The sequence below is a fragment of the Camellia sinensis genome, chromosome 10, assembly GCF_055761805.1.
Source record: "Camellia sinensis isolate YWXY chromosome 10, ASM5576180v1, whole genome shotgun sequence".
Taxonomy (NCBI): Eukaryota; Viridiplantae; Streptophyta; class Magnoliopsida; order Ericales; family Theaceae; genus Camellia; species Camellia sinensis.
Window position 1 is genome coordinate 82558018 of NC_138970.1, and position 13813 is coordinate 82571830.

Genomic DNA, 13813 nt, shown 5'->3' on the forward strand with positions numbered 1-13813 from the left:
CTATGTTACTGTAGAAAACATAGCTTCATGATTCCAGTTTCTGCAAAACCTTAGTTCGTCTCCTTAATCATTCACAATCTATGTTCTGTTTTAGCCGAATATAGTCATAATTTGATATAAATTTTGAGACGAAATGTGTATAGGCGAAAAATGGGATTGATTTTCTTTCTTTACCCTCATTTCGTGGTTATATGCTTGTCACATTATTGACTTGTGTTAAAGACTTACACAGTGGAGTAACAAAAGAAGGGCATACTTGACTGTCACAATTTCATATGTAGGGACCAAAATGAGATTTGGTTTAAAGTGTAGGGGTGCAAATTAGGAATGGCAACGGGTCGGGACGAGGCCGGGGATCATACTCCCCGTCCCCGATCTCCGATGGAAGAAATGTCCCCATCCCCAGTCCCGATCCCTGGCAGGGAGCCTATCACCACCCCACCGCCGTCACCTAACGGGGATCGGATTTCCCCGACCCCAGAAATTCCTCGGCCAAAATGAAAAACAAAACAAAACAAAACAATGAAAGATCTGAGCATATTATTTGAACAACATCATCATCAAATCCCAGATCTGAACCTATACTGTACAGATATATTCAAATACCAGATATATTTAATACACCCATGATCTGAGCCTATCAACTTCAACACAGATTACCATCTAAAAAAAAACTTCAACACAGATTTGAGCATATCATCAGATCTGAGCCTATCAACTTCATCATCATCATCATCATCATCAACAACAACAACAACAACAACAACAACAACACACTAACGATGGAGGGACATGATCGGCAGTGATGGAGGGAGAGGGAGAGAGAGAGATCGGAAACCCTAACACTCTCGCCGAAGACAGGACAACGAAGGAGGGAGATCGGCGGGGATGGGAGGAGGAAGAAGGAAGATCGGCGGTGATGGGAGGAGGGAGGTCGCCGCCGATGCCGTGATTGGTTGCTGCACAGAGAGAGAAAAAGAGAGAGAGGGGCTGAGATATTAGTGAATGAGAGTGAAGGCAGACAACAAACATATATTATATATATTCGGGTAATATTCAGGGAATTGTCCGGTGATAATTCGGGCCGGGGCCGGGCCGAGGCCGAGATATTTATCCCCGTCCCTAGCCCGAAAACTGTCAGGAATTTAATTTTTAATATCATTTTCGGCCTTATGGAAATAATTTTCGAAAAAAATCCGTTCCAATCGGAGTCAGGGATTGGGTCCCCGTCAGACCGGATTTAAATTGCCAGAGACGGGATTTAAATTGCCATCTCTAGTGCAAATTGTAAATTATCCCAAAATGTACATTCTTTTTAAGCTTCTTGACTTGTGCCCAAAGGCACCCGTTAACAAAATCCATTAGAAATTACTACCAAATATTATTTACCTGGTCACACTTTTATTAGACCCTAGTCATGTTTGTTTTGATTCACCTTCTATCTTATGTGGGATAGTTATGTTATTGTAGGGATCATAAAAGTTTTGCAGGGCCAAACATATACAAACACTTGGAGCTTATGAAAAGAAAAAGAAAAGAATATGCTTTCATCAATTTCTAAATCTCAAATTGTCTGTTGCCTACTGATGAGGAACAGATGATTTCTTAACAGTTGATTTCTTTATGAACTTTGATTTAAAATGTCTTCCAATTTTGAGGTTGTGCTTCCAACTATTTTCATAATGCTTTTAAACACGACTGTTTTGTGGAGTTGACACAGCGCACATGCTTATTTCTATTGAATATTGGCTACAGATTCTGGCCATGTGATGGAAAGAGGCAACCAGCTACATGGTGGGGAAGCCATGAGGCCATGTGAGTTGGCCATGAGGCCATGAGAAGCCATGTGAAGCATCAATCTGGAAAGCCACCGAAAGCACAACAATGGGCTGGCAGTCAGCTCATTTCAAAGTCTTTCTCTTGCATTTGTAATCTCTATATATAGAGAAACTAAACACAGCTGAGATAACAGAGGTGTGAGCTTAGAGAGCAAAGAGAGAGAGAGAATTACAGAGAGTGTTGTAATTCTTACCATTTTGTTCAATATAGTGAATCCGCTGCCCGTGGACATAGGCGACTTGCCGAACCACGTTAAATCTTGTGTGTTATTGCTTGTTTGAGTTCCCTGGTATGCCCCCGATACGCAACAATTGGTATCAGAGCTCGGGTTGCGAAAAATCAAATTTTTCCCGAAAGTGCCCAGATTTCGAAATGCTCAAAATCCACTTTTGACCATACTAGGAGGAAGAACTCCCCGAGAGGAGTCCAGAACAGCAAAAACAGAGCCCAGAGGAGCTTCGACACGCCGTCACGCGCCAGGAGAAGACTGAGCGTGAAACCCACGCGCCACACGCGCCCCACGCGCCGCTCAGTGAAGAAGACGACCTAGTCAGCCGACACGTCAGCCACGTGGCAGCCACGTGTCAGCCCAGTCAGCCTGAGCCGCTGACCAAGCCGCGTTGACCAGCCGTCAAGCCGAGTTGACCAGCCGTCAAGCCGCGTTGACCGCGCCGCCGATCCTCCGTTGACCGCGCTGCCTGCGCCGTTGACCGAGCCGTTGACCAGCCGTTGACCGGAGAAATTATCCGGTGCATCTCAGCGCACCAGATTCTGCAGATCTGACCCGTCCAAAGTGTTTTTGCCAGATCGGAGCCATTCGGAGTCCGTTTTTGACGATCCAATAGTGCTTCCCAACTATTTGAAGTATTCCGGACACATCTGTACGGTCAGTTTTTTGAATTGAAATTTCTAAAAAATGGCAGAATCTAGATCAACCGAGTCCGTAAGTAATTCAGCCAGTGCAAGCACTTCTAGGCATTGGACCCCGGTGTCCCATGCCAAGTTCGAGGTAGAGAAGTTTGATGGAAGCAGCAACTTCGGCATGTGGAGATGCGAAGTTAAGGATATGCTTGTCCAAATGAACCTGCACTTCACTCTGGGAGACAAACCAGATGACCTGGACGAGATAGAATGGGAGAGGGTGAATCTCCTAGCCTGCAGTTCCATCCGACTTTGCCTTGCAAAAGAGGAGAAGTATGCCTTTACAGAATATGATATTGCGAAGAAGCTTTGGAAGGCGCTGGAAGATAAGTTCATGACAAAGAGCATTGAGAACCGGCTCTACTTGAGGAAGAGGTTGTTTCGTTTCGACTACATTAAAGGTATTTCGATGAACGAACACCTAAATAACTTCAACAAAATTATTACGGATTTGAAGAATTTGGATAATCAAGTTGGTGATGAAGACAAAGCACTGTTATTGTTAAATTCCTTGCCTGACTCGTATGATCATCTCACTACTACTTTACTGTACGGGAAAGAGAAGATCAAGTATATTGATGTTGCAAACGCCTTGGTGAACAATGAGTTCAGAAGGAAAGATAAGTCTGCAAACAGGGACTCAACATCCGAGGCATTAACAGTCAGAGGCAGAACAAATAACAGAAGAAATACAGGGCGAGGAAAGTCTCGCTCAAAATCCAGGGGGAAACCTTCAGACAAAAGACGTCTTGCAAAAGACGAGTGTGCAGCTTGTCGCCAGAAGGGGCATTGGGCAAAAGATTGTCCAAATAAAGACAAGACAGAAGAGAAGGTGAATATTGCACAAGATGGAGATAATGATGAAGGAGGAGCCTTCACAGTTTCATCATATGGCCAGTCTGATGAATGGATAATAGATTCCGGATGTTCATTCCATATGTGTCCTAACAAGCAGTGGTTCTCGAGCTTACGAGAGTTCGATGGAGGAGTTGTGCTGATGGGCAACGACCAAGCTTGCCAGACAAAGGGGATTGGAACAATTAAACTGAAGATCCATGATGGAATAATCAGAATTCTTGAAGATGTACAGTATGTACCAGATCTAACCAAGAATCTCATCTCAGTGGGAGTTTTAGACTCCAAAGGTTACGGAGTAACCATGGAAGGTGGAGTCCTTAAAGTTGTTCGAGGAGCATTGGTTGCAATGAAGGGTACTCGACAGGGAAATTTATATTTCCTAGATGGCTCCACAGTCACAGGGAGAGTGGCTGTCTCCACCAGTTCCAGCTCAGAAGATGATGCATCAGACACTTCCAAACTTTGGCACATGCACCTAGGGCATGTCGGTGAGAAGGCTTTACAAGGGTTGGTAAAGCAAGGCCTGTTGAAAGGCGCCAAGACGGGGAAGCTTGAGTTCTGCGAGCATTGTGTATTGGGCAAGCAAACAAGAATCATGTTTGGTACTGCAATTCACCGTACCAAAAGGATTCTAGCCTACGTCCACACCGACGTATGGGGTCCTTCCAAGACTGCTTCGTTGGGAGGTAAACACTACTTTGTGTCGTTCATTGATGATTTCTCTAGAAGAGTTTGGATTTATACAATGAAACACAAAGATGAAGTCTTAGACATCTTTCTTACGTGGAAGAAGATGATTGAGACCCAGACAGGCAGACGGATCAAGAAGCTCAGATCTGACAATGGTAGAGAATATACATCAGATCCCTTCTTTGAGGTTTGCCAGAATGCAGGGATAGTGAGACATTTCACAGTTCCTGGAACACTGCAGCAGAATGGAGTTGCAGAACGCATGAACCGCACTTTGGTGGAGAAAGTCCGGTGTATGCTGTCACAGTCTGGATTGAGCAAGGCATTTTGGGGCGAGGCATTGAACTATGCTTGTCATCTTGTCAACAGACTACCTACTGCAGCATTAGATAGGAAGACTCCCATGGAGGTATGGTCAGGAGTCCCAGTTACTGATTATGATCAGTTACGTATCTTTGGATGTCCAGCATATTTTCATGTTACAAAATCTAAGTTGGATCCAAGAGCCAAGAAAGCCATCTTCTTGGGCTTCGGTGACGGTGTCAAGGGATACAGACTGTGGTACCCTGAATCAAAGAAAGTTCTCATCAGAAGAGACGTTACCTTTGATGAGTCTGCAATGCTGAAGAAACCAGATCCTCAACAGAATGAGGAAGCATTGAAGAAGTCAGTGCAGGTGGAGTTTGAGACTCCAGCAAAGACTAGTCAACCAATCAACCATCCTGAAGAAGTCTCAGAGGATAGCTCTGAAGAGAGTTCAGATGAAAATGCAGATCTAGAGGCTCCGCAACAATCAGAACCCATTGCAATCAGGAAAGGAAAAAGGGTTACTAAGCAACCCAGTTGGATGACCGATATGGTAGCCTATGCACTTCCAATCATTAAAGACAATGTTCCTTGCACTTTCAAAGAAGCCGTGCATAATGCAGAAAGTGTCAAATGGAAGGAGGCTATGGATGAAGAGATCGGGTCACTTCACAAGAACCAGACTTGGGAGTTGGTGCAACTTCCAAAAGGCAAGAAAGCAATTGGGTGTAAGTGGGTTTACACCAAGAAGGAAGGCATTCCAGGCAGAGACAACATCAGATTCAAAGCTAGATTGGTAGCTAAAGGCTATGCTCAGAAGGAAGGAATAGACTACAATGAGGTATTCTCACCTGTTGTGAAGCACACGTCTATTCGCATCTTGTTAGCTTTGGTTGCACAGTTTGATCTCGAGCTCGCCCAACTCGACGTCAAAACTGCCTTCTTACATGGAGATCTTGAAGAGGAGATATACATGTCCCAGCCAGATGGTTTCAAAATTGCTGGAAAAGAGAATTGGGCCTGTAAGCTGAACAAATCGTTGTACGGATTGAAGCAATCCCTGAGACAGTGGTACAAGCGATTTGATCGGTTCATGATGAAGACAGAATACACAAGAAGTCAATTTGATCATTGTGTATATTTCCGTAAGCTTCCCGACGGTTCCTTCATCTATTTGCTCTTATATGTAGATGATATGCTGATTGCATCTACGAGCAAGGTGGAGATTGACAAACTCAAGGCACAGTTAGCAAGGGAGTTTGAAATGAAGGATTTGGGAGAAGCAAAGAAAGTTCTTGGCATGAAGATCAAGAGAGACAGGAAGAAGGGCACGGTTTGTCTGACACAAACCCAGTATCTGAAAAAGGTGTTAGACAGATTTGGCATCAATGGGAAAACCAAAGCTGTAAGTACACCATTGGCCCCTCATTTCAAGCTTAGTGCTTCGTTGTCTCCACGCACAGAAGAAGAACGGAAGCATATGGCACAGGTTCCATATGCAAATGCAGTTGGTGCATTAATGTATGCTATGGTTTGTACACGGCATGACATCTCGCATGCTGTGAGTATGGTAAGCAGGTATATGCATGATCCAGGAAAAGATCACTGGCAGGCAGTGAAATGGATCCTAAGGTACATACATGGCACGGTCAATCTGGGATTGAAGTTCGAGAGAGATAACCGACTCGGGCAGAATTTGGAAGGATATGTGGACTCAGATTATGCTGGTGACTTAGACAAACGCCGGTCAACAACAGGGTATTTATTTACGCTTGCTAAAGGGCCGGTAAGTTGGAGGTCAACGCTTCAGTCAACGGTGGCTTTGTCTACTACAGAGGCAGAGTACATGGCAGTGACGGAAGCCTTTAAGGAAGCTATTTGGCTACATGGGTTGATTGAAGACTTGGGAATTGTTTAGAAGCACGTTGAGGTGTTTTGTGACAGTCAGAGTGCCATTTGTTTGGCAAAGAACCAGGTTCATCATGCCCGCACCAAGCACATTGATGTCCGTTTCCATTTTATCCGAGAAATTGTGAATGAAGGGGATATTCTGCTTCAAAAGATTGGTACTGCAGATAATCCGGCCGATATGCTCACAAAGGTAGTTTCTGGGATCAAGTTCCAACATTGTTTGGACTTGGTCAACATCTCTCGGAACTGAGCACCTTCGGGTGCATGGCAGTGTTGATCGATCACTATGTTGGATAAGAGAATCCTCGCCAAGGTGGAGATTTGTTGAATATTGGCTACAGATTCTGGCCATGTGATGGAAAGGGGCAGCCAGCTACATGGTGGGGAAGCCATGAGGCCATGTGAGTTGGCCATGAGGCCATGAGAAGCCATGTGAAGCATCAATCTGGAAAGCCACCGAAAGCACAACAATGGGCTGGCAGCCAGCTCATTTCAAAGTCTTTCTCTTGCATTTGTAATCTCTATATATAGAGAAGCTAAACACAGCTGAGATAACAGAGGTGTGAGCTTAGAGAGCAAAGAGAGAGAGAGAATTACAGAGAGTGTTGTAATTCTTACCATTTTGTTCAATATAGTGAATCCGCTGCCCGTGGACGTAGGCGACTTGCCGAATCACGTTAAATCTTGTGTGTTATTGCTTGTTTGAGTTCCCTGGTATGCCCCCGATACGCATCAATTTCATGCATACTTTGGCTTCTTTTCAGGTACCTATGAAGCCCTTGAATTAAGAGACGGAGGGTCAGACTACCTTGGGAAAGGTGTATCGAAGGTCAGTCATTACTTTCCCTTTACGCTCTTATCCTGCAATTCATGCACCCTAGGCTGATCTTGTTGCACTCTTCTCTGCACATATGTAGGCTGTTGAGAATGTCAACACAGTTATTGCTCCTGCTCTCATTGACAAGGTTAGTTGCATAAACTTCATCCTTTCCTAGAGATATTTTGTGTCCTCATCAATATTGATAAAGTTGGGTTTTGACCTTCAATATCATTGCTTACTATAATTGGAAAATAAGGGATATTAATTAAATGAAAATCCTTGAACAGACTTGTCCAATCAGTGTTTTTCTTAGAAGTAAAATGATAATTTCCAATCTCATACTGAGGTTGTGTCTCCATCTCGAGTGAAGTTCGTAATTGTTTTACACAGGACCCAAGTGAACAGGTTGCCGTTGATAACTTCATGGTTCAACAACTTGATGGAATTGTAAATGAATGGGGTTGGTGCAAGCAAAAGGTATTTACCACATTGCTTTTGTACTGTTTGACATACTTATTATAAAGCATATACACTATCAAATCAATTTTGGTTTTTCAGCTTGGGGCGAATGCCATATTGGCCGTGTCTCTTGCTGTTTGCAAAGCTGGGGCTAGTGTTAAGAATATTCCCCTTTACAAGGTATATTTTAGATCACTTTTCCATCACCGGTTACACTATTTAGTCTTTTTACTTTCGCACCTTCATGAATAGAATGGCATTTGCATTCCAATTTTCCATTCCTTGGACAATAGTTGAACAGTTCATATCACACACATATATACATTCTACCATCTTAACGAATGATAATGTGAGAATTTGCTTTTCCTTTTTCAGTATTTCGTACTCTTTTTTCATTCCCATGTCTTTAAATTAGGTTCAAGTTTCATTGTTTGATATTTAATGCAGGTCTTCAAATTGCAGCAATAACTTTTAGGCCTCCTCTATATGTTTTGTTAAATGCATAGATCTGACATAATTACTTCTCCTTGTTGCAGCATATTGCCAACCTTGCTGGAAACAAAAAGTTGGTGTTGCCAGTTCCTGCTTTCAATGTGATCAATGGTGGATCACATGCAGGAAATAAGCTTGCCATGCAGGCATGCCTCTGGATATGGCCTTCCTATTTTATTTCTCAAGATATTCCTTCAGTTTGTGATTCTTATAAAATTTTGTTTGCAGGAGTTCATGATTCTTCCTGTGGGAGCCTCCACTTTCAAAGAGGCAATGAAAATGGGTGTGGAAGTGTATCACCATTTGAAGGTGGATCATAATTTCTTATTCCTTCAAGCTTGCTATGGTGGATTACAACTTTATCAATGCACCTGTCAATTTATTATTCTAACTGTAGTAACAAAATCAGATCTACATAATAGAATTGTCCATCTCAAAAGTTTGGATTTGCTATTTCATGGGAGTCATCAAGAAAATTGTGGAAATTGATCTTTTTGACCATGCTAAATGTTTTGATCCATTTGATGTTTGTTAGGCTCACTTCCAACAAATGGATTGTTGGGCTAGGCATCTTTGAGGCCCATCCATTGCAATATCAAAGTGGACAGATGTGTTTCTTAATTGCATTGTGAGACAATTTCTACTTTTCATGCTCATAATTTTTGTATGCATTCAATGGACTTAGGACTTCCAACAGAAATAAGACACCCAACTTGTAGGTGCATTGTGGATTGCCGTTACCTACCCATACAATGTAGGATACTTGTGTTATAAGATATTTTTTTTCCTGGTTTACTTTTTTTTGTTACAAATTACATGAGTTTTCACTGATGCATAACTTCTTTTTTTGTATTAGACACTTCCACATCATTGGAGAGTTCATTCCTCCTCTTTTGTTGCCTAGTTTTAAATTTTCGCTTATACTCTCTAATTTCAGGCTGTGATTAAAAAGAAATATGGTCAGGATGCAGTAAATGTTGGTGATGAAGGGGGCGTTGCTCCCAATATTCAGGTCAAACGTGGTTTAATGATGGCATTTTGACATTTTCGAAGAACTCTCTCTATATATATAAATATGTAAGTCGTGTCTTAAATTTTTTAAAGTATTTTTGTTTCTTGCAAGTTCAGGAGAACAAGGAAGGCCTTGAATTGCTTAAAATGGCTATTGCAAAAGCTGGTTATACAGGAAAAGTCAGTATTTCTCATTTCCCATCTCAATTCTTTTGTTAGTTTCTTGTTACATAATGAGATTATAGACTTGTTTCCTCTCTTCTTTAGGTTGTTATTGGAATGGATGTTGCTGCATCTGAATTTTGTGGATCAGACAAGACCTACGATCTCAACTTCAAGGAAGAGGTAAGTTTCTGTTATATTTCATGGTAACTATGGCAAACTCAAGTATTTGAAATTTGGAACCAAGGTAAGAACTAAACTAGTTAAATTGGGAACCCAGGCCCTTCCATGCTTGAGCTTCAGCCTGAGAACACTCTTATAGAAGAGCAAACCTACAGCCAGGGTGACCCATTCTTATACTTGAGAAAACCTATTGGAACAATGGCTCATTACAGAAACTCTTGCAACAGCTGCATACCAATAAATAAACATTTGCATATCAATGAAGATTGTGTAGAATTTTTTTTTTTTTTTTTTTTTCTTGGTGTATGTAGAGTAGAGTCCATTGAGGTAAATATTTAGATAATAAATACTAGCGGTTGGCACACGCAATGCGTGTGCAATTCAAGTAAATAAAAGTAAATGATAAAAAATTAATACTTGTGTTGCTAAAGTGGTAAGAGCTTTCTTTTCTAAATTCAAGGTCAAGGTTTCGAGTATTGTGCACTTCTCTATGTAACTTTTGGCATAAGGAGAATTAAGCAAAGGCTTTGACACCAAGTCCAACCTTCACTTAATATAATAGTATAGATGGTACCTTCAACAATTTTGGTCAATAACCACTATACAGAAAACCACATCTTAGAGCTAATTAGATTTGAGGCTGTATGATTCACTGACTTGGAGTTATTTCCTTGAGGTAAAATCAGTTATGATTCTTCTCCCCCTTCTTACTGCCAAAAAATGTTTTGGTTTTGGGATCTTGTGATTCTCCTTCTAATGGAGAGTAGGCATTGTATCAATCTATCTGATTCTGTGTGCTCCTAATACTTGTACCTGTTCAAAAATCCAATGTTACTGAGCCCACTATTGATTGCTTAAAAATACTCTTAACCAAAGTTCATCTTTTCTGAACTATGTCTAGAAGTTGTGTATTGTAGAAGTTAATTACGCATTTTTAATTGTTGCAAAAATTCATATAATAACCGGCATATTGTGGAGTTGGTTTGCCACATAAAAATGTTTGTTCAACTTAAAGACCTTGTGTTTCAACTACTCTTGAACTGGAATTGTTTTCTGCTTCTGTTTCATACCTTGCTCTCCCGTATAACGTAACTGGATCTGTCTGTCTATGTGACATTTTCTGAATTCTGGAGCTTGAGAGTCTTCACTTGGGTTCTCAATTAGTAGCTTCAGAAAACCTTTAATTGTAAATCAAACTGAGTTTTTCTTGGCCTGTGTAGGTTGATATTGGAACATGTCCAAAATATGTCTGATGTGATAAATCCTGGATGTTAGTCACTGTCATTGGATCAAATCACAAAGGAATGAGACCTGATTAAGAATGCTTTCACTCGAGGGAAATATCTACATTGACAGTCAAAACTCGCCCCCAAAGTATACATTGGGTATAGCGGTAGTACCACGTGGTGTTTTCACTAACGAATGAGCATTATCATATTGTGGTATTGGGGACTGCATACTTGGGTTAGTGGGGACAAGGTTGGCCACCTAATCATATTTGCGGTATTATATTGATCGGTGACACCCTAACACCATGTAGGATAGTGTTACTGTTACACTAAGAGCACATTGCATGATTTGTAAAGGCTTGATTGTAGACCTGCATAAAGGCTAAAAAAAATCAGTGCCATCAACTTATTGTTTTTATACAGTAAGGCTTCTCAAAGAAGTATTTATTTCTATGTATTTTGTTTCTTATGCTACTTCGGCTGTTCAGAAAAATGATGGCTCTCAAAAGATATCAGGGAAGCAACTCAAAGATCTCTACAAGTCATTTGTCACTGACTACCCTATTGTATCAATTGAAGATCCATTTGACCAAGATGACTGGGAGCACTACTCCATGATGACAAGTGAAATTGGTGAAAAAGTACAGATTGTTGGAGATGATCTCTTGGTCACCAATCCCAAGGTGAGAATGGACTTCAAAAAAAAAAAAAAACTCTTTTCTTGCTGTTTTTTGTACTACTGTCTCCATTTGCACGAGGAAGTGTGCATGAAGCACAAATATTGGGTCTAAGGCACAGAAATGCGATTTTACAATTTTTCCAACCATTTTTTTTTTACTTTGCTTCTTTTTGTTTGTAGAGGGTTGAGAAGGCAATCAAGGAGAAAAGTTGCAATGCACTTCTTTTGAAGGTATCACTGAAATGTTTGTTAAGCAGAGTGTCCTGGATCAGTCAGAAATGTATCTCATTTTTAATATTTGTTTCGGGAATAGGTTAATCAAATTGGATCTGTAACTGAGAGCATTGAAGCCGTAAAAATGTCTAAACACGCTGGTTGGGGTGTAATGGCCAGCCACCGCAGGTTTGAAAATCATCTTTATGAAACTTTAAAAGTTAATCTAATTCATATTCTTACAGCAGTTGTGAAAGTTCAAGTTTCCAAATAGTTCATATTATTTGGTTGCAGTGGAGAGACAGAAGACACTTTCATTGCTGATCTCTCTGTGGGTTTGGCAACGGTAAGCATATATGGAGCCGATATTTAGTATGTCACTAGGAATTTTCTTCTTAACTTGGTCATGCCGATGTTGATTATTCATGAATTTGCTCTATCAGGGCCAAATAAAGACAGGAGCTCCATGCAGATCGGAGCGTCTTGCGAAGTACAATCAGGTTAACATCCTGGCATTTTCATGTGCATCAACTTTAGTTTCCTTTTTTGGCTTTCTAGCATTGCTTCCTATTAGTGGCGTTAGTTTATTGAACATTAGAAAGTTAAGGCTTGTTTGGTAACATTTATTTTTGCAGTTTTTATTTATATTTACAAAATTTTGAAAATTGTAAAACAATATCATTTGTTTCCTCTTTTGGTTTTCAAAAACTTGTAAACAATTTACAAAATTTACTAAATTCTTGTTAACACAAAAAAAAATTGGTTTCACATGTTAAAAAAACAAAATAATAATATTCATTCATTCCTTCCTCTCCTTCTCCCACCCCTTCTAGCCACCACCCACCACTCATCACTACATCCGGCCTCCCCCATCTCCATCAACCGTCACCAGTGACCTTCGCTGGCCACCACCTCTGGCAGTCGGCCACCATCTTCTACCATCGGCAACCACCTTCGGCCACCATCTCCAACCATCGATGACCACCTTCAGGCACCACCTCTGGTTGGCCACCCCTTTCATTTATTTTCCAAACAAGTCTGGAATTTCTATTTTCTTTTTGCTGAAAAGAAACATAAGCATGTTTAATATTTTCTATAAATTGTAAAGGTTTACCAAACGGCACCTAAGCATGACATTTAAAATTTATATTATCTTTTGCTGCATATACAGCTCTTGAGAATCGAGGAGGAGCTCGGTTCTTTGGCAGTGTACGCTGGAGCAAACTTCCGCATGCCTGTTGAGCCCTATTAGATGCCGAGATTGGTGTGTTGAAGACAGTTTTTCGAGCGGCATTTCGACAACTTTGGAGTTTCACTTGCAGTGAATAAATTAATCTACAAGTAGAATTGGTCCGTCTAATTAGACTAGACAACTATTCTTAATAATTTATAACTCAAAAAAAAGTTTTGTGATGAATACTATATATATGATATTGCAATCTGAAAATGCATTGCTGAATGATAATGAACTGATGGGTTCTTTCTGATTGTGTAGTCTTGCTCTCCTTATACTAGATAAATGTTGGGAAATTTTCTCTCTTGGTATCTTTCTGGAAGGAATGATCTGGGCCGTTGAGAAAACAGTTGCGAAATCATGTTTCAATTTTATTCTTTAGTGGTGCAAATTCTTGATACTGTTGAATTGTTCAGATAATCTTGATTTTCTTGGTCTGAGATGGTTGTGTTGTGGAATTGAAAGTATTAAAATCAAATGGTCTGAGTTACATGCTAAGCTCGGCCCCATTGAAAAGAAGATGATTATATTAATTGAATTTTTTTGCAGACATGTTCTAGATGTTGGGATCTGGGATCCCGCCCAAGACCTTATAGAAATCATTGCAAGCAGAAAAACACACCCACACACAAGGAGACACAATATTTTACGTGGTTCGGCCCAATGCCTACGTCCACGGGAGAGTAACCGGTTATCACTATACCAATGAGGAGATTACAGAAAGATTACAATAGAGGAGGAGCTCACACTCTCCTCACTCAGCCACTCACCCGTCTCCCTCGCTCACACCGAGGGTGACGGTCTCT

General features: G+C 40.9%; 1 protein-coding gene across 1 annotated transcript in view; it reads left to right on the forward strand.

The window, feature by feature from the left end:
* LOC114281324 (enolase) overlaps positions 1-13257 on the forward strand; it is a 36978-nt gene extending 23721 nt beyond the window's left edge. Inside the window, exons 3-17 of the mRNA XM_082891743.1 lie at positions 7290-7354; positions 7443-7490; positions 7736-7822; positions 7904-7984; positions 8341-8442; positions 8525-8605; positions 9234-9308; positions 9425-9487; positions 9575-9652; positions 11370-11564; positions 11741-11791; positions 11874-11962; positions 12068-12119; positions 12217-12273; positions 12945-13257. Coding sequence (XP_082747869.1) covers positions 7290-7354; positions 7443-7490; positions 7736-7822; positions 7904-7984; positions 8341-8442; positions 8525-8605; positions 9234-9308; positions 9425-9487; positions 9575-9652; positions 11370-11564; positions 11741-11791; positions 11874-11962; positions 12068-12119; positions 12217-12273; positions 12945-13025 — 1205 coding nt within the window. The 3' untranslated portion in view covers positions 13026-13257. The remainder of the gene's footprint in view (positions 1-7289; positions 7355-7442; positions 7491-7735; positions 7823-7903; positions 7985-8340; positions 8443-8524; positions 8606-9233; positions 9309-9424; positions 9488-9574; positions 9653-11369; positions 11565-11740; positions 11792-11873; positions 11963-12067; positions 12120-12216; positions 12274-12944) is intronic.
* Positions 13258-13813: the final 556 nt, after the last annotated feature.